Source organism: Orussus abietinus, unplaced genomic scaffold (genome assembly GCF_000612105.2).
Source record: "Orussus abietinus isolate OABI.00-Male unplaced genomic scaffold, Oabi_2.0 scaffold3, whole genome shotgun sequence".
NCBI classification, from domain to species: domain Eukaryota; kingdom Metazoa; phylum Arthropoda; class Insecta; order Hymenoptera; family Orussidae; genus Orussus; species Orussus abietinus.
The window spans coordinates 1,500,486-1,525,771 of NW_019395984.1; the positions used below are offsets into that span (position 1 = coordinate 1,500,486).

Here is a 25,286-nt window from a genome sequence, read left to right on the forward strand (position 1 = left end):
TGCGGACAGGACGTTGTCGAGTACCTTTCCATGCAGGTAGTAATTTCGGATTTGCGTGCTAACCGAAGTAGATTTTTGCAGGTACGGCATTGCCGTACCTTTAGTGTATCCGGCAGCTTCCGTCGGCACCTAGTACGTCGTAGCTAAGCTACGGCGTGCAAGGCTACCTGGCTCAGGTTGTCGGTTGCGCGATACGTTGTTTCGCTCTGGCGGCATCCCGCGGGGGCTCTGCCTGCTGTAAGCCGGGACAAGCCCGTCGACTGAAACTCGTATTCGCGGGCCGACAGCCGAGCCGGGTTAGTCGTCGGTGACGGTGGAAGCTGCTGGATTGTTCGCGTTAGAAGTAGTATGCCCTTCCGGCAAATTATATCCTTAATTCTATGCTAACTGGCAATGTACTCGGCGACTTACCCTGTACTCTGCGGCGAGCGTTGTATGGACGGATGAGTATGGTATGCGAGTGGTGTGTTGTATGGACGGATGCGAATGGTATGCGAGTAGTGTGCTGTATGGGTGATGAAATCCTGGTTCTGTGAGTTCCTGGGACGCCGGGAACTCAACGGAACCAGGTGCCTATGCTTAGGCGGGTCCCAATCGCAGCAGCCTCCACGTGGCGGGACCTGGGGGATCGGTGGTTTCCAATTATTGTTCGAAACCACCGGTTCGCAAATAGCTGCACGAGTGCTTCCACTTAGCGTGTTTTTTTTTTGTATGATAGTAGTTTAACGTAGTTAAAAGTGGAAGCACTCGTTGCGTGCGTGCGAAATTGTAAATTGCGGACAGGACGTTGTAGGGTACCTTTCCATGCAGGTAGTAATTTCGGATTTACGACCCTGCCCGTGAGCAATCTCCCAACTCATTTCTACCTTATAGTGGCTGCTCTCATCTTCTTTCTGTTTCGCGTATTAAGACGATGCGTGTGGCGTCATCTTGCAAACTCACGCAAAAGCCACTCGCAACCTCCGCGAAGAGACGCCACTCGAACCTGAATCAGTAGGTCCATGAGTTTCCAAACGCATCCGCCGGGCCAAGAATAGCCCTTAGCACGCGAGTCTATCGGGCGTGTAACCGAGCTGGCGACCGCTCGCGACCGCTCCCTCCATAGTCCTGCCGAGTGTTTCCGAGTCCTCGAGGAAAGTTTGGCTGGTTCACCCTGGTCTCGGGCGTTCCGCAGCTGGCCCCTCGCCCTCGCTCTCCTCGTCGTATATGGCGTGTCTGCAGGGCCCCAGGTGTAGAGCCATCGACGTCTGAGGATCGTCCGATCGAGGCTCCTCCCCCGGAGCACCCGAGCTCGTCGTCCAAGGCCCAAGCCCCAGCTCGTGGCCGAGAGGAAGGGCGCCCAGGCGCCCGGGAGAGCATGTCTCTGGAGACGCGCTCCAGCTCGGCCCTCTTCAAGCGGGCCGAACAGCTCAAGCGCTGGGAGCAGTCCGAGACGAACCGAGAACCGGCGCAGCCCCGTCAGCTTCCCAGGAAGATCAAGTTTTCCGCCGATTGCGTCTTCCTCGCAGCCTGCGCCGCCGGCGACAAGGAGGAGGTTATCAGGCTCCTGGAGAAAGGCGCCGATATTAACACCGGCAACGTCGATGGGCTCACCGCCTTGCACCAGGTACGGGTCCCTGGGGTCTCGGTATGGAGGACCATGGAGTCTTCTTCCGGAGACCATAGGAAACGTTTCGGTGTGCCGGATTTGCGAGCTCCTAGGGTGGATAACAGAATCGGTTCGTGCTCCAGGGGAAACCAGGCACGTCGTTGGTTTCGTTTTGATCGATCCGTTGACGAATATCGTGTAGGAGGTAATAGCTGATTTAGATCGATTCGGAATTGAGGATAAAACATATAATTAGACTGACATGGCCTGTGCATATTCATTTTGCACCCTGTCAATGTTATTTTTATAAAGCCAAGCGTCGTCGTAATGTAAGCAAGCATGAAGAAGATAAATGATACGGTGATTTTTCAGAGGAAGGTGTCTGCGTGTTGTAGCGCGAGTAATCTGCTTGAGAATTTAATTTATTTGTTGATTAGTTTTTTTCTAGAGTAACGTATACCTAAATCACTGAGAATAAATGTATAGACAAAAATCAAGTAGAAAAATTGACTGCATGGTTTTGCAACTTAGAAAGAAGTCATTGATTTTGTATTAAGTTTGAAATGGTATCAAAAATAATTTGAGAAAATAAAGAGCATAAGGTATGTTGTTAGCACAGAGGGGATCCTTTGAGGCTTTAGGTATAGAATTAAGTACATTCGCTTTTGTGAAATATTAGAATAGCTAAAAGGGGATATAGGTGAGATATTAGTGGCCATTGAAATGCACAGTTTAAAATTTTACCATAAACGTTTACATCTTGTGGTAGAGAAAACGGTTGGAAATATGTGCGTATATGCTATTTAAGTAATATCATTTAGTACTTGTCATAATTCTCTTATAAACATCAAACGAAACACTTGTTATTCGTTACTCTGCTGTTGTTCTAGGAGACAAAATACAGACAGTTTCTGGAATAATGGATTACTCTTTTAATTAGTTGAATTATAGAATTTGTTATCTAGAAGATGCCGTCCTGTATATGCTGGCTTGTTTCATCAATTGGCTTAATTACAGCTTTTAACTAAATTAAATTTGTATCTACAAACAATTATGAACGGTCATTTGACGAGACTATAAATTATACAAAAAAGATATTTTATGACAAATTCTAGTTTTTAGGATGGCCGAGTTTAAAGGGAAGATGTGTAAAACTAGGAAACCTTGTGAGTTATGTAATCACCGATTTAAATATACTTCTTGGAAGTTCTTTTTTACAAATAAAAATTTTTCAATTGGATTTAATATTTAGGCAAGGTATTCTATATAATGGAATACCTTGTATTGGTTTACAAAATTGCAGAATGGTTACGGGACTGGTTGATTATTTGGTCATTTTGTTACGTTGATATATGTTACAACTTCGTGCAAACGTGTTACGTTATCCATCCCCATAGTATTACGAACCATTTCTCTATGTTACCTTTCATCGATTTGCTTCTTTGACAATATTGAAAACATGTACTGCCAACACATGTTTCTTCCTCGAAGCTCTCTTTTCCTGCTCGATCTCAAATTTTCCTGTTGGATCAGCTGGTATACTATCCCGAAATTTAGGGCCGTATCCGAGTGGGGCTAGGATATCTTTATCTCGGCATAATGATCGTGTCGTCGAATTGTCCGTCATGGGTATAAATAAACCCAGTGGGCCGTATTTCGAAAACCGTCTAATATTTTTGCTCTGCAAGCACACCAGTTCCCTTCCTCTCTCTCTCTTTCTCTCCCACTTGGTACGAAGGCGTTCATGATTTCGCGAAAATAGATTGTGAAAATACATCACCCATCGGCCTCTATTTATAGTTTTCTATTAAAACTCCGTAGGCAAAGCGTATATGCTTTATGCCAGTGCTTTTGGTATTGTAACGCATGGGTTATTTCCTTTTTTCCTAGTTCTGCTCTAGTTCAAATCGTATCAGCTGTCAGGAAACGCAACGATGAGGTAACTGGCCATTGAGGGATTCCAATTTGGCAACGACGTAACGTTTGTTTTGAGGGAGCATGCTGCTCGAGTAGCATCCATCGATAGCTCTGCACAGGATTTCCAACCAGATTTTCTCTGTAAAGGGATTAGATATTTAAACGATTACAGTTTCAGCAGGGAATTTTGTTAGTGGTGCATGACTTCTCTGTGACCCAATTACCTAGTTACATAATTATTCTCACCCAGGCTTTTTCCGTGGTACTAGTATACAATTGGTAACCGGTGGATGGTACAATGCATTTTATTCCTTCCATAAGAAAATGCTCGTTTAATTTTTAACTTATATACTTCTCTTCAGGCATGCATCGACGATGACTTGGATATGGTCGAGTTTCTGGTGGAGCAAGGAGCGGACATCAATCGAGGAGACAACGAAGGCTGGACCCCGTTGCATGCCACCGCATCCTGTGGATTCATATCCATTGCCAAGTTAGTTTAATTTAATGAACCGTTGAAAATAAGCAAAGCTATCGAGTTCAGATACATCGAGGTTCGGTATGAAGCTAATGTGCATAAAATGTATTTCTTGAACGAATGATTTGCAGATACTTAATAGAACAAGGATGTAATTTGGCGGCAGTCAACAATGATGGCGAGCTTGCTCTCGACATCGCCGAAAGCGATGAAATGGAGGACATGCTTCAACATCACATTAACAAGGCAGGTCAGTGACGATGACTCGTAGCGCTAGGGGAGAGAAAAGGGGGAGGCATTGAATTCCCGTACGTTCGGTACAAAAGACATTTTATTATTAGGTTCGCTGTGAACAGAAACTCGAATCGCACCGTTGGCTTTCAGGTATAGACTGTGATCAAGCCAGAAGCGAAGAGGAAAGGTCAATGTTAAATGACGCAAGGGCCTGGCGATCAGGAGCACCGGGCAAGGACTCGATGCATCCGAGATCCGGGGCCACGGCTCTGCACGTCGCCGCCGCGAAGGGTTACATCAAAGTGATGAAGTAATTCCGTGTAACGCACTTCTTATCTCGAGAAAAAGAGTTCCGAATGAAAGGACACGTTTAAGATGCATCTAATAGGACGTTCCATCGGTATCGTTCTATATAGAGTAACTTCAACACTCCGCAGTCGATGATGTAGCACAATTAACGTTAATGGTATCGCTTCAGCATCTTGCTGCAGGCTCGGTGCGATGTTAACGCTCAAGACTTTGACGGGTGGACACCTTTGCACGGTTCAGCGCATTGGGGCCAGTTGGAAGCCTGCAAACTCCTCGTGGACAATTTCTGTGATATGGACATTAAGAATTATGCGGTACGTTAGGAAGGTTAAAATATCTCTTAATGGTTAAACTTTATTTCGGCCGCGAACAATGACGTCCAACTCGCTCATTAGTCAGAGCTGAGGCGTATCCTAAAACGAGGAGGCTTATCAACTGCGATACGAATGTTGTAACACTTGTGTTATGCCGATAAAACATCCTCGATTCGTATGCACAGGATACCGTTGTACCCACGGGTCACCGTATTCTCCCACAAATTTGTCACTGAGTACTCATCTGTTTAGGGCCAAACCGCGTTTGATATCGCTGATGCGGATATTCTGAAGTCATTGGAAGAATTGAAGAAGCAACAGCAAGCTATGCTGAAAGATCATCCGCAAATCATCAACAAGAAGCTGCCCACAGTACCAAAGAAACGGTGAGATCTTGTGGGATTTTTTAGTGCTTTCACGCACTACAGTATTCGTACGTCGTTAAGAGCGATTTTTACTTACAGCGTATCCACAAACAATGAGAATGTCGTTACCGATCAAGAAGGAGTTGAGATATTCGAGGAAGAGACTCCAAATAAGGTGAAGAAAGTCGAGCTGGAAATTCAATCGGACAAGGAAGATTCGAGCACGGCTACCAATAGCGACGTCGGTGAGTCCCTTGTGTTCAAATCGTCGCAATCTTGAAAACGATTTTCCGGCAGTGATTATTTTATTCTTGGTGGGAAATGTTAATACTGGTATTCCTCGTGACAATGCTGCGTGGATAGAAGAGGGTAATGAAGGTGAGACAGACATGGAAGCGAGCGAGGGTGAAGGCGAGGGTGACTCCGAGACTAGCTCGAACTCTCGTTCTTCCTCTTGCTCGGATCGATCTAATAAATCCAATCAATCGAACCACTCTGCGTGTCTTACAGACGATGGTGAGTTCAGCTGGTCGAGTGAGCTTTTAGCTGACTCTGAGTGATTGATTTGCCTTGCAAACTAATTTCGGTATCGTTTCCGTCACTGGAAGCACATTTGATTTGATTTCGTCATGATTTTAAATCCCTTCGTCACTTTATTTGTTCTTTTAAACGTCGACCAGTTAGTTCCTAGAAGAGGATACCTTTTATGAACAAACATTTACGAGACGAAAGTATAGAATTATTTTTATCGACGTTACTCCCTGATTCCTTTGGTTTTTTTTATAAATAATGGATTGATTTACAGAGAAGAAGAACAGGGTGAACAGAGACGAGACAGCGGTGCATAGCGTGCCCTCACCCACAGAGACGAATAAAGTTCCTAATCAGGTGAGATCGCGTTTCAGGTGTCTGGCGAGTCTTACGTCAAATCCGATGAAAGAAATTTGAATGCGTGTTTTAATTAAGGCTCCCGTACTGCCGCCGAAACAACAGACTGAAAACAATGAAGATGGAGCTATTCCGCCCTGGCGACGACCGGGCTCGTTTAGAAATAGGACGCAAGAAGTTGATCCTGCCAATTCCTTGTCTACCAGTAAGTGAGATAATTAACGAGCACTCGACCTGCTCGTTATAAACTTCCTTACTGGTCGGTGAAATTAAACCATTATCCACCGTTCGTTTTCAGGAATAGAGGATAAAGAAAAACCTACGGCGAAGTCTCCAACGTCGCCGAACAAATCGAGCGGCGAGTCCGAAGTTGTGCTTCGGAGAGCGCATAGCTTCGAAACGGACGAAAAGTGAGTGCTCTAACTGTTCCCTTTTCGCTTTCGACGCGTTTTCCCGCGAGACCTAAATGTGTACAATTGGAAACCCGATGCTTTTTGTCGAGTAACCCGCGTGTGGTTTCGCATCTTTCCCTGTCGACCGCAAACTCCAAAGTGCAGCTAATTTTTAACATCTCACATGCTGGCCTTTGGGCCGTTGCAACGTCGAAATCGATGAAACTTTTGAATCACCTCCGTGAGCCGGCTTGTAATCAGTGCCGGGAGAAGTATCGTAGCCGTAGAGTAACCGGAATATTTTCTACATAAGCGATGCAAGTCTGGTAGGGAAGTACTCCTCCCGACGGTGATTACCATGCCTGTAAAACTGTCCCCCGAATAAGAGGAAAAGAAAAAAAATGTAGTAAGTAGCGGTGTGCATGGCGGCACGGTGCATGTTGCGCAGGTTCTATGAGCAGTACATGGCATTACAAGCCCGCATCAAGGCATCCTCCTGCCCTACTCTCCATTGCTGCAATTCAGCTACTCCCACTCATACCAACGCGACGACTACTCGCTCTGCGTCCCTACGCGAGACCCACAGGTACATACTTACCAAGGAACTACAACGATTGCTTATTCTCTTACATTACGTTAGCTCTCATCCTTTGCGATGCGTATAAATGTTTCTTTTATCCGCGTAATCGGAACGGCCCAACGGATCCGCGTTTCGTCTCAGCGTTCTGTCAAAAATGAAAGAACACTGGGGATGATCAGTTCTTGGACGTTTTAGTATCGACGGTGACATCGTGGCTACGCTTATCATTTAACCGTACAATCGTTATCGCAGCCTACATTCGCTTATTTTTCCGTAGAATTTTGCTTTTCGTTTCGGATACCAGTTTGTCGTCTATTCCTTGTGCTTCCAAAGTGTGTCCGACTTTTATTCCACTTGTTTGCCGTTTGTTTACCTTGTTCGCATCAATGTGGTTACTTTGTCCGCGCAATTTCCTCGAGCTTTTAGAACCGAGCCCGGTAGTGACGCTTGTTTATTGTGCTCCAGAAAAAAGGAAGTTAAGCTAAATTTGGAACTGTCAAGAGTGCCGCAGGGTGGTAACGCACTGTCGCCGACGAGTGTACCTAATAAGTTGTTGCCCTCGACCACGCAGCCAACTAGTACCTCAGCTACTTCCACTGCCACCGTAACTACGACCTCTAGCCCGGTACCAGCCAATCAGATTCGCAGGTTTGTAACGGCTAGCTAAATTTATCTTCGATCCCCCAAAGTAGAATTAAGTCGAACGGTACGCATGGATCCGTAGCGTTTGTATCTAGTCGTGTCCTCGAGACCGAAACTCGGAAAAAGCGTACCGTCGACGACTTAGAGTCTAGTACAGTAAGTCGAGTGGTATCCGTAGAACGATCGAACGATGTAACGTTTAATATCACTGGGTAGTGTTCAGTCGGTGGAAGCAACGGCAATCTTGTCGTCGGCGAACAATGCCACGTCGACGCCGGTGACGCCTACGACGCCCGGCGGTAGCAAGCTCAGTCCAGGAAATCTCTTCAAGAATTTCTTCAAGTGCGTATCCTCGCCTCGGGGCCTGGAAGAATTCCTCCCGAGTGTTTCTTCGCTTCCGGGGGAAAGGCTGGAGAGACACCTCTTCCTTTGATTTGGCATGAGACGTTCCGCTTTGCCGTGTGACTTTTCGAAACCCTTGGTCGTTTTAGTTGCATCGGTACACGGGGCACGACATATCGCCCCGGGTAAAGGTGGCCGTCACCGAGTGCAGACATTGATCGACTTCAAACTCGAGAGAGACCCTGATAAAAGATGTTACACCTGGCCAGATAAAAGCTTGCCGAAGCTTGAGAATCGAGTCATTTGTTCTACCAACAGAGTTTGTCTTCGAGCAACGTCGTATTTTGCTAAATATATTATTTTCATTCTCAGGGTGTAATCTCATAGGAGGGACTATGAAACTTTGCTTTTTTTTTTCTCTCTCGTTTGCGTTGCTCTATCACTGTCGCATCGTGCGCATCTCACACACGAGCGCCACACCAGTTGATTTGATAGTTGCGTTTACTTTTGTTTATGCATACGTGAAAAAGAAAAATGCGTTTATGTAGGTTATTCTTAGCACTCTGGGCAAACTACAGAGAAGAAACCATTACATTTTGCCTAAGTTGTTAGCAATCACACGGAGGGCTTTGCAGTGGCAACGTGTACAACGGGAATGCGACATATCGATACATTGCTTTTATATTATTTTGTTATATTGATAATGGTGAAATTTGGATAATCACTTCGGAACGGTGTTGTGTGGCAAAGGTACTGAACTGATTATGATAAATATTCACACCAAAAAGATATGCCAGAGTGAGAACCCGAAAATTTCAGTTTACAGCGAATGCGTTGATTTAATTTTCCAAACCTAACAAAAAGTCCTTCGTGTCTGTTATAAAACTGATGTTGATTTTTGCCATTAATACCCAGAGGATTTGTATTAGGATGGGTAGATTTACACGGAGTACTTGTGTTGTTCAGATCTTTCGTGCCGCCTGTTCGTGACGAGGAAAGCGAGACTCAGAGAAAGGCTCATGCAAAGCGTGTCAGAGAAACGAGACGATCTACCCAAGGGGTCACCTTGGACGAGATCAAAAGTGCGGAACAACTTGTCAAGAAGAAGCAACAACAAAATAACGAATCACCCTCTGCAACACCAGTTTCTGTACAGGTAGATCATACTTTTGGCTTACTGATATTCCCGTTTGTAGAACGTTGGGTTTCCCCGAAGAGAAGGTGATAAAATAAAATCGAAAATCTGTTCCCAAAATCAATTATCGTTTCGTATGGTTCCTGAGGAACTAGAGGTTTTTTTTTTCTTTTTCTTCGTAAAACGTGAATTTCTACATGTTACAGAACGGAGTATTAGATGAAGAAAAAATTGTGCCAACCAGGCTCGGGAAAATGATGCATAAAAATAGAACTTTCTCGGCCGTGCATATTGATGGGCGAAAAACAGTGTATAGGAAAATGTCAATAATCAAAGGAAGAAAAATTTGGGGCGATAAAGGAAATGGCAATTTGGGTAAAATAAATAAAGTCGTAATCAATAAATTTTTCAAATTTATCGTTGCCTTAGCCATTCCGCATCTTATGTTTACGGGTAAATCGTCTTGACGGAGGAATCGGAATGACATGTGGTATGCGCGTTTTTTCTATTTGTCGTTACGCAAATAAGTTGTACATTAAACAATGATTTATTTACATTTTTTTTTCGATAAATGATTATTGATGATGATTGATTGATCATTTACGAAACTGTAGTTACCGGTCCTTTTTAGTAAGTAAAAAGATTATCGTTTTAATGTTAAGTTCCGAATCGAATGTACGTTACATAAACCAAAAGCTCATGTAGTGGTGAATGATCATTAAGTGAGAAAAAAAAATACAGAGAGAATGTGACAGGAGCGGGTTTTATTTAATTCACATACACACATGCATATACATACACACTCCAGAAATAAATCCTGATTGAGTATCTTCTAATGATTTCCAGAATTTCTTTTTTGTGTAAAAGGTGTGTGTCACGTCCTACTAATATCTTGTGAAACTTAGTGTTTGTCCGGAATAGTTTTTATTTTTTTTATGACTGACACACGATTTGACATTAATCCACGCGTGGTTCGATCAGCTTCAATTGAGGACAGCCTTGAAATAAATGAAACATTACATTTTAACATTACAAGATTTCTTGTGTTTTCGATGTACGTACCGCAAAATTTATCACATTTTTCTCTGGTCCTTTCTTGTCGCCCCCGGTTATGGTTCATTCCTGCAGACATGGTTAATCATCATTTCGGTCAGCCTGTTTTTCTGACGACAATAGTTAGGGATAGCCTCAATTTTTTGCGCTTGTGTAATCTAGTAAATTGCAATGTCATAATACGGCAGGAAATGCTTACGTCGGATGTAAGTTGAGACGGTAATCGAGTCTCTTCCTCTTGCTGTATCGTGACATCAATTGTAACGATCGGTACTAATGCATTGGGTTATTCCTTTTTTGATTTCTAAAATCAGCCTGCAGCTTCTGTCAGCAATACGGCCTCGATCACAGCTACGATAACTACCGCTACGCCTACGACCGTGACAGCAAACAAATATGCTGAGGAGACTAATTTGCCTGAGAGACGGCCCTCTTGGAGGCTAAGGGTAGATAACGGAAGCAAGGTGTGTGCCTCGAGTAATCTACGTGTAGATAATAGAGAACGACACTGCGATAACTTGTGTTCGTGCATATTGCGGGCCATCGGCTGGCGTTACGATTAGACACTTGGCTCGTCCGTTCTTACGGTAAACGGTAGAACGTCTGTGCATGAATTATCCCGCAGGAGGTATTTAGTGGTGCGTATTGCGTTTGTCAATTTTACTTTAGTGCTTTTAAATGTATTTCCTTTGAGCAGTAGTAAGTATTGATTCCGCAGCATTGGAACGACGGCTGGATTCGTCGCGTCCTGTTGTTCTTACCATTCGCATTATACACCTCAATGTATTTACACCTTCTGAAACGCTATCGAAAACAAGTGGCGTATTATACGGATATCTCGGCAACGTAGGCATCTCGATGTTGAAAGTATTACGTCTAAATGGGTGATGGTTTTGTCGTACCGTATACCTTCGCACGTATCTCGTGAGTTTTTTTTCTCCCCCCTTTCGTTGCACAGAGCGTTTGTCCTATTTTTGTACGTATCTCGTCGCCATCCGTTATACTTATCCCACAGTATTCTGTAACCACTGCCACTTACTGCATGATCTCAACCACTGTATGCTACACCCGGTGGATTTTATACAATTAAAGAAGATCCGTCACTAAGCACCGATTAATTTTTTTTATTCCACACCTCATGAGAACACTCGAGGAGGCGTATAAATGTACATGTTAAATGGCAATGCCCGTTCCCTTTCTTAGTTTCAGCTGGAGGACGCGAATAATAGGTCCACGGACACCGCTACCGCTTACATCCGACGACCCTCCGGAGGAACCGGAGCACCTAGACCGAGCTCGGCTCCGGTCGAGACTATCGCTTCGAGCACTGCCGAGACCACGGTCACCCTACCTCTTAGACGGCCGCTCAAGCCTCCCGAAGATAAAGGTACTATCCCTGCTCGAATGCTCTCTCCGCACGTTTCCCATTGACGGACACCTTTGGGGCTTAAATACTAATTCGGATTTTAGAACAAGATAAAGAAAACGACAGCAGAAATGCCCAGGCGACGCAGGCGGTTATTCAGAGGAGACGAAGACCCAAGAGAAGATCAACCGGAGTCGTTCACGTCGACATGGATGTTAGTAACTCCATTGGCGCGTTTCCATATTTTTCGCAAGTAGTTCGAAAACATCGACTCGATGAAACGCTCAAGTCACGCAACGGAACGGTTCCCGATGCGAGACATTCGAGGAGCCAAGTATGCAGGTTTTCGCGCATAAAGATTGCCAGGTCGACGTCGAAAGGCTAGGCTTCTTTGTACTTCGGACGGCGTAAATTTCGAGGAAAAATCGGCTATTTATCCGCCCGTTTACCGATGCCTCCCACGTGTAATCGCGTGGCTGGGGGGAAATCACTATTTGCTCCCGACGTCAGAGCGAATCGCGGCTAATATTAACCCCTAGATATCCGATTTAAAATGGGACGAGTCCCGCCGTCTCGTACCGCTGCGAGAGTTTACTTCGATCGAGTCCAAGTCGAGTAATCCAGTTGAATCTCTTCCGTAGGAAATCGACCCGGATAAGCAGGACGTCTCGGCCGGTGGAGACTGCGACGATGCCAAGGTCAACCACACCGAGGTGAGTCCTCGGTCGATACCTAGTAAATGGGTCTACTCGCGGGATTACCGTGCTACCGGGCTAAAGTCAGAATTTAAAATAAAGGAAGAACGACTCGATCCTGCGCAGACTCTCTGCCAAGAGGGGGGAACCTTGCTTCCATTTTTATGTATGTCAGGGACGAGATTGGCCGGTTTTCGCATCAACGAGACGCATTCGGTCACCGTTGCTAATAACGCCGGGCGTTCGTCAACCGTATATGCATTCGAACCGTATTGCGTTCGATTCCATCACCGGTAACGACAACGTCTCGCGTCTTTAGAGCGAAAAATTATCCACTCTTTCCATGGACGAATCCAAACGACGTTACGTTTCCCCGTGATTATCTCATCCAATAATGCGGATGTTTCGCGCGCGGTCCCAATTAAACTTCACGGCACGCGGTCTTTGGTCTTTAAATATCGGCTTCGGAAGGGAGTCCTAATTATAGGCCACCGACGTACACAATGCGTAGAGGTCGATAGACGGAAAAGGGAGAACCTTTGCGCTCGTCACGGCGACCGGATTCCATGGGTTTCGAAGACGAGACGTCCTCCCGTCGACCCTGCCGTGCGTGGGTCGCGGGTGCCAAGCGACGATTTCGCGCCGCCGTGAGAACCGCAAATACCTCTCGGTAGGAATGACTAACGTTTGGACAACGTCGATGGGAACGACAGGTGAGCAGAAACGCAGTGTCCGAAAATAATGTATCGAGACACGTGGCAAGAGGAGGAGGAGGAGGACGAGGACCCCTTTGACGTTCGCGCGGGCACCTCGCGGCTCGCGGACGCGCCGCGAGGAACGCGAAGAAAGGTGGACACCGAGGCGGCACGGTCGTGGCTAAAAATAATGAATCGACAGTCGCGCTCTGACATTTACGGCGAGCGGTCGTCGCTGCCGACCGCATCGGCTCGATAGCGTAGACGATTCGAGCTTAAATTAGGCATCTCGGCCGAGTCCTCGGGACCAGGATCGGGGCCCGGCCGTCCGAGGCGAGACGAAGAGCGAGACGGAGGGCTCGACGGAGGGCCCGACGTCGGAGGACGCGTTCCTCAAATAGCCCGACCCGGTGGGAAGGAGCCGCGGCTGCCGAGCGCGTCCAGTCGGCCGGGAGCATGAGAGAGGGCGGAACATGTCGAGCTACCGGAAGAGAAGCCAGGCCAAGCCGACGACGGCGGCCGGGCTGAGGGCGCAGGCCTCGGCGAAGGGCGCCTCGATCTTCGGGAGCAGGCCTCGGAGCGTGGCGGGTTTCCTCGGCTCGAGCCGGAGCGGCTACTCCTCCTTGCTGGGGCCGAGTAGCTCCGGCTCGTACGCCGGGTCGACCCCCTCCTTCCTGGCCGGCTCCTACTCGAAGAAGCCCTACTCCAGCTCGGCGAGCAACCTGACCTACCAGAACCCGCACTCGAGCTACGGCGGGGGCCTTTCGCTGCTCTCGTCGCCCTCGTCCACGGTCAACTCCCTGAACCTCGCGAACCCCTCGACGAGCTACGGCTACCTCGGCCGCGGTCCCAAGACGAGGTCGAGCTCCAGCCTGCAGAGCTTGGCCGGGTCCGAGGGGTACATCGTAAGGATCCCGACGAGCGGGCGAACGGGCGGAGGTCGGTGCCGGGGAGTCTCACTCACGATTTGCCTTTGATTGCAGAGCGGAGCCGAGCGGTCGGGCCGGTCCAGCAGACTCGGCTCGTCCGCGTCGTCGGTCGCCTCCGAGGCGGCCTCGACGGCCGTCCAGAAGGCGAGCAAGGCGGCGACCCTGACCGCGGAGAACGGCGAGCTCGATTACAAGAAGCTCTACGAGGAGTCCCAGGCCGAGAACGAGAGGCTGCGGGAGAAGCTGCGCCGCTCGGACGAGCAGCTCAAGGAGGCGCGGACCTCGCTGGAGAAGGTCCAGGCCCTCCGGAACAAAACCTCCCCGTCCGAGGCCGAGAAGCGCGAGAGGAGGGCCATGGAGCGCAAGCTCTCAGAGATGGAGGAGGAGCTCAAGGTAATTCCCCTTCTATCACTCCCCCGAGAACCGTTTCGCGTTTACGAGTCGATCGCGGCCCGAAGCGAACGGAGGACTCGTTTCTGCCCTTTTGGTTGGTTAGATCGCACGCTCGACTTTTCGGAGATCCGTGTCGTCCGTTTGGGTGCGGCGAGTCTTTTGGTGAATTTTATTTTTGGGCACTTCGGGATACTCGGGCTTGAGCGCATTGCTTTTTCTTTCTCTCGCCGTATTCTTTTCCCTCTCTCTCTTTCTCTCTCTCTCCCTCCCCCCCTGTCACTCTTCCTCTCGCTCTTTCTCTCTCGGGTCCGGGCGATTGCGGTTTAAACGTAGGTTCGTCTCGGCTCTCGTCGGAGATGGTTCTTTCGGAAAATGACCGGAACGCTCGCTCCCCAACCGCTAGCTTTATGGTTTTTGGCTCGCAAAGGACACCGAGGAATATCTGGGGCTAACCCGTTTCACTGTTTACAGCAATTGCAAAAGCTCAAAGCCGAAAATGAGAGATTGAAAGCCGAAAATCGGGCACTTACCCGCGTCGTATCCAAACTCACCAATACTACTAAATAGGTAAAGGATATAATGACAAGCATCTGTCTCTCTCTTTCTCTGCGTTAACAACTTGACACGTCGTAACGACACGTATACACGGTATTAATGACATTAATGACGTATGTTTAATTTGCGACTCGCAAGGATTAAACCATTCGAGGTGTCTTAATTCCGCCCAGCATACTCACTCCCCTCGCTCGCACCTGCTCTCTCGCGTACTAAACTCTGCTCCTCGCGGAAGGGCTTCGGGCGTTTCCTTAGAGATTCGTCCCCACCGACTACGCGTTACCCACCTTCCGTTCCGCGCGTTTCTTGTCACGCCAAGATACTTCCTTTCGGGAACACCGAGTTACGACCAGGGTCCGAGAATTTCTTAACGAAAATTGCTTAGGTTCCGAGGGGCTTGCGTTATTAAACTCGACGCTCCCTACGCCGTGCGCCCACATATTAATATATTCACGAATGAACTGCGAAACTTAATTATATTTAGCGTAGAAACGTCCATAGCTGCATGCGCCGTCGGTGTCCCTTTCTAGCTTCCTCGAGGCTACGGGCTTGATCGAAGTGCATGATTTTCCTATCGCTGCTTTACGTTATTACCCTCTACGATCTTGTCGGCTCGAGGGCCTGATCACCTTTTTTTTTAAAATTCCCTCGACTCGCCGTAGATCGATTTTCACCTTTCGTAGAATTTCAGCCCGAGGAACTCTGGCTTGCGGCCGTCGATCTCGCCGCTCTTCTTTCCCCATTGCACGCCATGTGGGATTAGCGAGAAAAGGGGCTTCCCTTTCGAGCCTTACTATCCGAGACGTTGGCGACGGTTTTCTGCTCTTCCTACGTTTTATTCACGTTTAATGTGTACTTCCCCGTTTATTCGTAACTCGCGTCCAGAGTTGGCCCATCGATGAGCGTCCCAGCTCTCGCTCCGATGATATGTCATTGAAACGCCTCGGTTTACGAGTAAGGATTAATTAATACTAAATATGACGAATTAGGAAATTGTACCAACTCTGGACGTTCGCAGGCATGAACGCCCGACTTCCTTGGCTTATTCCAGGAAGTTCCCGCCGCCCGGGAGGGTTTCCCAACGGCGAGAAATGCCCCGAATGCAATATAGCTGTTTAAAGAAGCATCGTTAACCCGCCTGATGCCAGTGACTAAATCCCTTTGGAACGATTGATAAACAACTGCCCGACCTACGAACACTTAACCCCGAGCTAATGAATTGAAAGGAATGTTCACTTGTACTCCCGCGACCTCTTCGCTCGACAGTGGCATCGTTAACTTTGTGTTTAGCCGAACTTAACGCTTCCCCCCCACGTGGCGTTATACTGGACAGGTGAAATTGCTTCTAGGTGATGGAACAGCTGAAGTGCGAGAATCAGAGGCTAAAGGACGAAAACGGTGCCTTGATCCGAGTGATCAGCAAGCTGTCCAAATAACTCCGGTGATCCCGACCGACGAGCGCACCGTCTCTTATTTAAGCTGTATCATTACATACGATTAATATTAATTTTTAATTATGCAACATTACTACGCCGTAACTGCATACTATTACATTTACTATGCCGCCTCTATATTACAGATGGATTGACATTTGTGTTTAGTAAGTTAATTTATTGCGACCGCAGATATCAGTTACTCCTCGTGGCTGTGCCAAAACGCGTGAGTCGGGACTATGCCGCCTCCACTTGTTGTTATTTTTGTTCCCTTTTTCAATTGTTAATATATCGATGCGAACGGCCTAGAATTATCGTCATCCGAAGATTCGTAGAGACTTTTTTTTTTCTTTATTATTTTTTTTTCTTTTTTTTTTATCGACGTTGACAATATCGAGCTTCGCGGGAGTCAAGATTGCAGTTTTTGAGCCTTGATCGGGGGGCCCGTTGTTAAACTTACCACTGTACTTTCTGCTCCTTATGGCGAATTTTCTCTATATCCGCTAGGAAATGTTCGACCTTGCATTACCCTCTATTCTTGTAGGGAATACATTTATGCTTCTTGTAACGAGGTTCCGTTCGCCGTGGAGCAGAAAGTGCGGTCGTGACGTTCACACTTAACGTGGCGACACGGTACATCCGTTTCTTTGGGGAGTTGTTTACGGTGAAGATTGTTGAGCTAACGTGAATGAGAAGCACCCGGACACGTGGGGGAAAGCTTTCCGCAATTCGTTTCCTCGTTGGAAAAGATCTCTGTATTAGAAGCGCTTTCAATTTAGGATTAGTAAGAGAGTAATTAAGGAGTTACTTGTCCGCTCGGGAAAGTCAGTAAATGCGAAGACATGTCTGGCGAATCTACTTCAACGTTGAGATTATGTGAGCTTTTAATTCTCAGTTTTACATTAACGCTGTAAGAACTGTCCACGATAGAGATAATGTCAGTTTAGAATCCATCCTTTTTTTTTCTTTTTTTTTTTTAATCGAGGGCGATTCGTTTCATGACGTAGGACTCCGAGGATGTGCAAGCATACGCTTATAGTTGAAGCATTCACCGATTTGAAAGATTTTTATTCAGAGAATTTGAGGGCCTTGGAGTCGCGAGAGTATACCTTTAGATATTTCAGCATTTTTTGGATTAGACTCGAAATCGGACCTTGAAGGAAAGACTACCCCGAACGATTTGCTCGATAAAAAAAATATGCCGAGTTTAGAAGCAATCGCTTTATGGACGAGGTCGGAAAGATCGGCGCAACTCCAGTCTGAAATCTAACGTCAAATTATCGTTGGGAAAACGAAAGGCTAGTCTTATCGAAATCAATACGTTTTAGAAACTTTGCTTTATAATTGAGACCTTACCAGTCTAACGCTTCGGTCGGTCGTACGCGTAATTACTTTAAGAATAAGAGGAGTACATCAATTACGGAGGGAGAGAGAGATATAAGAACAAAACATGTCGGGGCTCTGAAAAGCCGACCCTTTACATTATCCGTGTGGCCTTTTTGAAAAGACTGCAGCTAAACGCGTCTGCATCTTTGCCATTTGTTCAAAGTACGGCAAAGGAATGCAAGTCCAATAATTTAGATTGTCGTGGTCTTTCGAAGTCTTTTCGTGGTACTCTGAAATTTTTCGTCTATTTATAATCGAACGTTTTTTAGAGCTTTTTATCGCCCTGTGTATTAAACATTCTTAAGATTTATCCGGACGCGTGAATGTACCGAACATTTCTGAAGGGGAAATATCCGATTTCTTTTCTGGAGAATACTTTAAATGTCCACCATTTGCTTAACGATGTTAGAGTATCGATTAGAGATTCGCTAGGTATCTAACTTACGAATACCTTGAAATGACATAAAATGTTTGTCATCTAGATAAATATTTACCGGATAACTTCCGAAGACCTAGATTTTGGAATGTTCGGGTTATTCGCAGTGCAAAAGCTATCGTTCGTTTTAGGAGTAACGGGGTATCCGTCGGGTTATCACTGGATTCATTTTCTGTAGACCTCGTTATTGGATGTTGTTGCTTTTTGAAGAAGTCAGGCCTAAATGCCAGACTGGTTTACATGGAAATCGACATAGACAGGAGAGTTATTATTATTGTTATGGCATGCAATTGACAAGATACATGCATCCGACGCGTGTCTAGTGACATTGTAAAGAATTGTAAAGAAAAAAAGAATTTCAATCGTCGTAGTAGTTTCATATTGAAGTTTGTTATAAAATAACATAATGTAGAATTAATCAGTTAGGAGAGTAGACACTTCCATTGAGTAATAGGAATATCTATGTGCTTATTGTATTATATAGTTCTTAAAGTGTTCAGGCGATGATTTTATCACCACTTAATGCGGCATAATGTTGTATGGAAAAAAAAAAAGAATTTAAGAAAACTGTATGAGAATTAATCGATGGTGTTGTGTACAAGGTACCCGACACGATCTTTATCTGATCCGGTTATCCTTTTATTGAATATTTTATGATGTTGAAGCTTCGTCGACACTTTCATTTAAAAAAAAAAAAAAAACTGCACAGGTGTCGTTGGGTGTGCTCTGATAAATTTGACGTGTCGATTACTTTAAATCATGCTTTCTGAAGAATCTATAGTTATGACTTTATGTGGACTTAGTTTACGGAATATCATCACAAGATGCATCCCACTTATAGCTAATTGTAATTATTATTCTAAACAAACTAATATTCCTTATATCTTATACATATATACATATACATATATATATATATCTAAGAACACCCTATCGATGACAATACAAATGGGCAATTATATTTTTTAAGCTGACAAAATCCTTTATATCGTACACATATCGAAAAGTGAAGTAAACAAAAAAAATATATATTTTTTTAATGACATATCTTATTTTTACAAAGATGTAAATTTATCAAAAACACCGATGAGTTGTTTTTTGTACCAACGAATATCGCTTGTAATTTCACGTATCCTTCGTAATACAAAAGTTCTTAATTGTTTAATTGCACAATTTTACTCAAGAAAGCACGTCGAGACTATTTGTTTCTTACTATAACTTCTTTAAAACGAGAATGTCAATCGAAGGTTCAAGGGATTCTTCGAGGAGATATAATTGAAGCAAAGTAGATTCAAGTTGGATATATAGTGGGGCGTGCAATATAATCAATACGTTTTCTCAACCTTTCGTCACAAAAACACGGCGTTGAGTGAAAAGGACGTTGTCATTTTATATTAAAAGTTCGATTAAAAAGAATTTAAGATGTCAGTAGTCAAAAGAGAGGTCTTATAAAACTAGGATTTGATAAAGATCGAAGTCTCTGTTACCTTGTTTGACACATCAGTCTAATAAAATGCTCTCACCCTTTGAGAATGCGATTCAGACGAACAGTTATACCTGTCGTCCAGTACTTCTATGTTCTATTTTATTTCACGATTGTAATTGTTAAGGATGCACGTACTATGTTGCAAAGAACAATGTTATAGTTATACTGGAGGACTGAGGACTCTAGTCTCCGATTCGATGTACCACAAATATTTATTTCCTACTTGATTTTGTACTTGTGACTATCATAAACAATAATGCAATTAAAATCTGGACATACGATTTATATTTCATGTTCTTAAATTTGTTAGAAGTATCGTATGCGAGTTATACTCAATCCAGTGGGTCTACATGATCTTGAGCACGTACTTAAACGTTATGATAATTATTCGTCAATAAATAATACAATTAAAAGGACTAGTGATTATTTTTTAAAAAGTCAGTCGTTTTGTAAGGATTTTTTACAATTATTTTTCTAATGATTGTGTCCAACTACTGTTGAGTATGTCTTGCCGCTTCTCTGGTTGCTTTCAAAATCATCACTAGGTACTTAGCATTTCTTTCAGAATCTTCTCAGCGCTCGACAAGTCAGCTCTGAAGTCAGTTCTTTTACCGACTTGTCCAATTAATGCACCGAAAACTTTTATCTTTCCTTTTTTGTATTTTTTAACAATATCTGGATTTCCATCAAGAACCTCCTGACACAGCTGCTTCAGTTCAACTTTATCCGTTATTTGAAACCAATTGTTTTCCTCGACGATCTGAAAATTTAGATCCAATTAATTCTTACATGTTCTATTTAGAGCAAAATTGTTCCATACCTGCATCGTCGAACAGTTAGGGCGAGAAACCAATTCTTTGAATATCTTCCTCATTATGAGGTTATTAATTATCCTCTCGTGCAGCAAATCGATTGCCTCACCAATGTGTCGATGTGTTAGAACACTGTCAATTTTCATGATTAACTATAAGAGAATAATCCTCAACTTTATGTAACGTATCTCAACATACATACCAGGATTCAAGCTCCATGTTATTTTTATTGACCACAGTTAACATCTCGTTAAGTAAAATATTTGTGACAACCATTGGATCTCGAGTATTCTTTTCATTTAAAATATCATGGAACATTTGCAGCAAAACTGTGTTGTTCTGGAAATTGCATAACTTAGGACAATCATTTAGTGATACACATAATTATATGAATGAATAACATATTCCTTGAATTGTCATCAATATTAATTCTCCAACATACCGTTAAAATGTTAGCTTTTTCAAAAGTGAGGCCATACTGTTCTATCAACCGAGTTCTTGTCTGCTCTGGCAATTCTGGAATCTGTGTTCTCAGTAAATTTACATCAATTAGATTTAAATTATTTTCTTCTTTCTTGCCAAAGTGAAGACGAAGGGGAGGCAAATTGGGTTCAGGCATAAATCTGTAATCCTGTAAAAATGTAATTGCACTAACAATTATGTTTTGGATATGTTTTGTAATTTCGTATAATTTTTATATACTTGTTTTTCCTCTTTATCTCTCATTGAAACAGTTATGTTATGCACAGCATCCCATGAGCGAGTTTCATTTACAATTTCATGTCCCTTTTCTAGTTCTGATATTTGTCTTTTTATTTCAAATTGTACAGCTGTTGCAACAGCGCGCGCGCTGCCAATATTTTTTATCTCTGTGCGAACTCCTAAAGGCTCATCCAATTTATTTACCGAGACATTGGCATCAACACGGAGCGCTCCTTCTACAAGTTCAAATCTGCATGAGGATCAAATCTAGGAATGTAATGTAATAATAAGTTCTAAGAATTTTCATTACCTTCCATCTTAGATGAACACGTTCCTAATGTTTGTAAAATAAGAGCAAGTTCTTTAACAAGAGCAGCAGCTTCTTCTCCATCTGACAGATCAGGTTCAAATACTAATTCCATCAATGGTATTCCAGCACGGTTCAAATCAATTAAACTTCTATTAACATTATAAATACATAACATTATTAAAAGATTATATATGAATCATATATAATATTCGATAAATAAATTTTATTACAATATCTTAAGCAAATGCGTTTACATTTTTGCATCTTCATCGTGTAAACTTTTACCACTGTCCTGTTCTAATTGAAGCTGTTTCAGTTTTGATGACTTTCTGTATGGTTTTTTATGTACACCAGGTGTATACACAAAAAAACTAAATGTTCCATCTTGAGCTAAAGGTTGACGTTGCTGGGTAATTTGGTAACCTGCCTGAATGTTACAATTTCTGTTAATACAACTCTTAACTATTTGCTCGTCATTTGTCATTCCAAATCCTTCTATCGTTGAAAGACTTACCGGTAGATCTGCATAAAAATAATGCTTTCTATCAAATGTGGAAGTATGATTGAGTTTGCAAGAAAGAGCTAGTGCCGTGATGACTCCAGCTTCTACGCATCGCTTATTCAAAACCTACGATAATTATAATTATATTTTGGTACATGTAGAAATTGTAGTGATACTTGAATTTAAAATTACAGGTAAAGTCCCAGGAATAGCACAATCAAAAAGCGCGACATTCGTATTGACCGGACTAAGAAAAGAAGTTTCAGCTCCTGAGAATAATTTTGACTGGGATAATATTTGTGCATGAATTTCCAGTCCGACGACAGAGTTCCACTTAAGTCTGCAAAAGAAAATATTTGAAATTGTTGAAAAAGAAGACATTTATACCAGTCTTCCTTACGAAGTTTTTGGATGTTTCGATGTTGTCGTTGCAAAGGGCACGCTCCTAGATTCTATACGCTTATCCCACTTTTTAAAGGAATCCGTCCATGAATTTTGCCTCAATTTTATGACCGGATTTTTGTTCATAAAATTCATCATTTCGGTAATTATCAAAACACTTTGATCATAGTTTTAAACAGAGATGAGTTGGGACGCATACTCGTGATGGGAATATGTACGTGAGCCGCCAACGGCGACTGGTAGATGGCACCGCCATCGTGAGTGCGCGAGCTCCTATCAGAAATTCGTTGCGCCGCCCTTGGGGGCAAAAAACGGTGAAAGCTAACGTACGAAACCAGAGAGCAGCACAGGATGTGATCGCACGATTCTTCCCGTGAGCAATCTCTCATCTCATCTCTGGTACATCTAGTTCCTTTACATTTTTTCTGGGCAATTGAAATCTCGAGACAACCTGGCGCTATCTAGGGATTTTACAAAGGACTAGTCCCGTTCCGGATTCCGGTGATTTCGGGGACGTGAAAATCAGGAAAAGGAAACGAAACAGAAACGGCATGTGCGAAGTCGATGGCCAACCTCAAATTAACGAGAGTTATTGTTTCAAGTGGGCCGACTATCAGAACCACTTGTCAGGAGTGGTTCGTCAACTTTTGGAGGAAGACTGTATGGTGGATGTCACTCTCTCCGCTGATGGAGAACGCATTCATGCACACCGAATAGTTCTGTGCGCTTGCAGCACTTTATTTCAAGTAAATTTTGGTTTGACAGAATTTAGAGTACGTTTAAAGGCAGACCCGATAAATGTTTAGGAGCCCCCGAGCCAGTCACCCACAGTATATAATATTTTGTTCCTCATGTTATCTGCCTGTTATTAATTCTATTATCAAATTCATGTAAATATTTATACCGATACTCATGGTATATAAACTTAATGTATAATTAAAAGTAAATTTTGCAAGTACTTTGATGTTTGAGTAACGATGACTGGAGAGAACTAGATAATAGACAGATTATTAATTTTAGGAAGTTTTAAGCCAGGCAACTGAAGACCATCCGACAATAATTATAAGCGACATATCAGCTAGAGATATAAGGTCGATAGTTGAATTTACTTACCATGGTGAGGTTCGCATTCCTGTAGAGAACATTGGGAATTTGTTGGATGCTGCACATTCATTAAAGATATGTGGATTGATGGAAGTAGGTTTTTAGCACATGAGATGTATATTACCGAGGTCCAACTTTATACGTTTAGAAATTTATGTTTCGTGCATGTTAATGTAGATCGATGGCTTGGATGAAAATGAGACAATTGGAAGTGGGAAAGACATTAACGAAAATAACACGGATAATACAGAGCCTTTAGTACAATTAAATGAATCGGAGAATAAAGTACTTGATTCTTTGGAAAGTGAATATGAGACGAGTCAAGGACAGTTGGAACAAACAATTCCTAATGACATAGTAGTTAGTAAGAGAAGAAGAAGGAAAAGAGATTCGGTTAAACGAGAGTATAACGAAGACATGTTAGCAGCTGCTATTAATGATCTTCGTTCTGGTCAAACATTGATAGAAGCTTCAACTAAACACAATATTCCACGCTCTACTCTCTATATGCGTGCTAAGGCATTGGGCATTCATTTAAATGCATCTAGAAATGAGTATCCTATGGAATGCATGAAGGCAGCTATAAATGCTGTTATTGGTGGGTATACATATTGAATTTCTAAAAGCAAACTAATCTCACTATATTATTTGTAATAATTATCATGTTATCGCAAAGGTGGTGCAAGTTTACAAAATGCTTCAGAGATGTTCAATATTCCTAAGACTGTACTATGGAGGCGAATACAAAAAGAAGGCTATCAAATTTTGCGTTCTGAAATGAAAAGGTCTTATGGCTCGGATAAAAGAGAGGCTGCTGTTAAGGCTCTCGAAAGGGGAGAGAATCTTACAAAAGTTGCTCTCAAATTTCAGGTGAATTAATTAAGAATAAAATTAATTGTATTATGAATAAGTTAATATTGAAGTAGAATAGTAACGTTGTTTCATAATGTTTCTAACCAGATACCTAAGACAACTCTCTTTCGAGACAAGGCTAGGTTAGTGGACGAAGGTAAGTTACCTGTGTCATTTTGGAAGAAAAGAAAGTCAGAGAACGAAGAGCTAAAACGATTACGGTTGGAGGAGGCTGTAGCTGCTTGTAAAGAAGGGAAAATGTCTCAAGCCGCGGCCTCCATGACTTATCGCATTCCCAAAACCACGATATGGAGGCGGCTGCAACAAGATAGCAAGAAACATGTCCATTCGTTGCATGCAAAGAGGCAAAGAAAATTAGCTGACTCTGCAAACAATGTTAAAATGAAATCAGAGCCAGAATCTGGTTATTCCTATTGTGAGGTAAAGGGAAGTTCAAGTAGAAGGAGGTCCTACGCTCCCTTCCCATTGACAAAGTTTTTCTTTGCTTCAGGTTTCTTCAGAAATACCTATAACATATATAGATGAGAACAGCATACCAGAAGATTCTGTGATAATCTTGACAACGGAAGATATGGACGGAATTAATTTAGAAGGAAGACAGATTATCGTTAACTCGGTAGATATAAGAACATCAAGTCTATTCGCAACTGATCGACATTCCGCGTTAAAAATCCATCTTATTTCTTTTAGGAGCCCGGACAAGATTATGCACCTTGTACATTAAATATCGAGGGTAGTTCCACCTATCAACCGACTGAAAGTTAGCGCAGGTTTGCTACGCGTCGAAGCGGTTGGGAAAACAAAATCTCGTTAGATGTGTGTATATGACCAAAAGAAGTTACTGTACATTTTTATGTAACATTTTGTAAGAAGAACGTAATAGCGGAAATATTAAATGCGTGAAAAGTTGCTAACTTACGATTTTGATTGCCCTTGTAGCGATGACGACTGAAAATAGACCTACCCTGAA

The 25,286-nt window shown here is 43.5% G+C and overlaps 3 protein-coding genes across 7 annotated transcripts; 2 read left to right on the forward strand and 1 right to left on the reverse strand.

The window, feature by feature from the left end:
* Positions 1-640: 640 nt before the first annotated feature.
* Positions 641-19,879, forward strand: LOC105699146 (protein phosphatase 1 regulatory subunit 12A). Of its 5 annotated transcripts, XM_012423924.2 has the most exons (21): positions 643-1,606; positions 3,868-3,998; positions 4,115-4,233; positions 4,368-4,527; positions 4,696-4,840; positions 5,093-5,226; positions 5,305-5,450; positions 6,011-6,093; positions 6,172-6,298; positions 6,392-6,503; positions 6,934-7,071; positions 7,531-7,713; positions 7,924-8,049; positions 9,016-9,205; positions 10,552-10,701; positions 11,441-11,624; positions 11,708-11,817; positions 12,245-12,316; positions 13,977-14,315; positions 14,787-14,882; positions 16,220-19,879. In XM_012423924.2, the coding sequence occupies exons 1-20, from the start codon at positions 1,358-1,360 to the stop codon at positions 14,880-14,882; spliced, it is 2,994 nt and encodes a 997-aa protein (XP_012279347.1). In that variant the 5' UTR covers positions 643-1,357; the 3' UTR covers positions 16,220-19,879. The 5 variants fall into 5 exon arrangements, with proteins under 5 accessions (XP_012279348.1, XP_012279351.1, XP_012279347.1 ...); XM_012423925.2 differs by lacking the exon at positions 14,787-14,882 and having other exon boundaries at positions 641-1,606; XM_012423928.2 differs by lacking the exon at positions 10,552-10,701 and having other exon boundaries at positions 642-1,606.
* LOC105699148 (glutamyl-tRNA(Gln) amidotransferase subunit B, mitochondrial) lies at positions 19,805-22,525 on the reverse strand. The gene is made up of 10 exons (XM_012423929.2): positions 22,338-22,525; positions 22,130-22,277; positions 21,950-22,063; positions 21,690-21,862; positions 21,436-21,584; positions 21,126-21,361; positions 20,866-21,054; positions 20,626-20,762; positions 20,432-20,555; positions 19,805-20,371 (listed from the first exon to the last, which is right to left on the reverse strand). The coding sequence occupies exons 1-10, from the start codon at positions 22,475-22,477 to the stop codon at positions 20,153-20,155; spliced, it is 1,629 nt and encodes a 542-aa protein (XP_012279352.1). The 5' UTR covers positions 22,478-22,525; the 3' UTR covers positions 19,805-20,152.
* Positions 22,526-22,797: 272 nt separating this feature from the next.
* Positions 22,798-25,230, forward strand: LOC105699101. The gene is made up of 7 exons (XM_012423836.2): positions 22,798-23,085; positions 23,360-23,536; positions 23,621-24,041; positions 24,120-24,313; positions 24,404-24,736; positions 24,807-24,932; positions 25,007-25,230. The coding sequence occupies exons 1-7, from the start codon at positions 22,891-22,893 to the stop codon at positions 25,079-25,081; spliced, it is 1,521 nt and encodes a 506-aa protein (XP_012279259.1). The 5' UTR covers positions 22,798-22,890; the 3' UTR covers positions 25,082-25,230.
* The last annotated feature ends 56 nt before the right edge of the window (positions 25,231-25,286 follow it).

Coding starts and splice junctions, on each gene's coding strand:
- LOC105699146 (XM_012423924.2), top strand. CDS start 1,358: ATGTCTCTGGAGACGCGCTCCAGCTCGGCCCTCTTCAAGCGGGCCGAA. Junction 3,999..4,114: donor GGATTCATATCCATTGCCAA/GTTAGTTTAATT, acceptor AATGATTTGCAG/ATACTTAATAGAACAAGGAT. Junction 6,094..6,171: donor CGAATAAAGTTCCTAATCAG/GTGAGATCGCGT, acceptor GTTTTAATTAAG/GCTCCCGTACTGCCGCCGAA.
- LOC105699148 (XM_012423929.2), bottom strand. CDS start 22,477: ATGATGAATTTTATGAACAAAAATCCGGTCATAAAATTGAGGCAAAAT. Junction 22,278..22,337: donor TCGAAACATCCAAAAACTTC/GTAAGGAAGACT, acceptor TTTCTTTTGCAG/ACTTAAGTGGAACTCTGTCG. Junction 22,064..22,129: donor CTATTCCTGGGACTTTACCT/GTAATTTTAAAT, acceptor TAATTATCGTAG/GTTTTGAATAAGCGATGCGT.
- LOC105699101 (XM_012423836.2), top strand. CDS start 22,891: ATGTGCGAAGTCGATGGCCAACCTCAAATTAACGAGAGTTATTGTTTC. Junction 24,042..24,119: donor AGCTATAAATGCTGTTATTG/GTGGGTATACAT, acceptor GTTATCGCAAAG/GTGGTGCAAGTTTACAAAAT. Junction 24,737..24,806: donor CTGGTTATTCCTATTGTGAG/GTAAAGGGAAGT, acceptor TCTTTGCTTCAG/GTTTCTTCAGAAATACCTAT.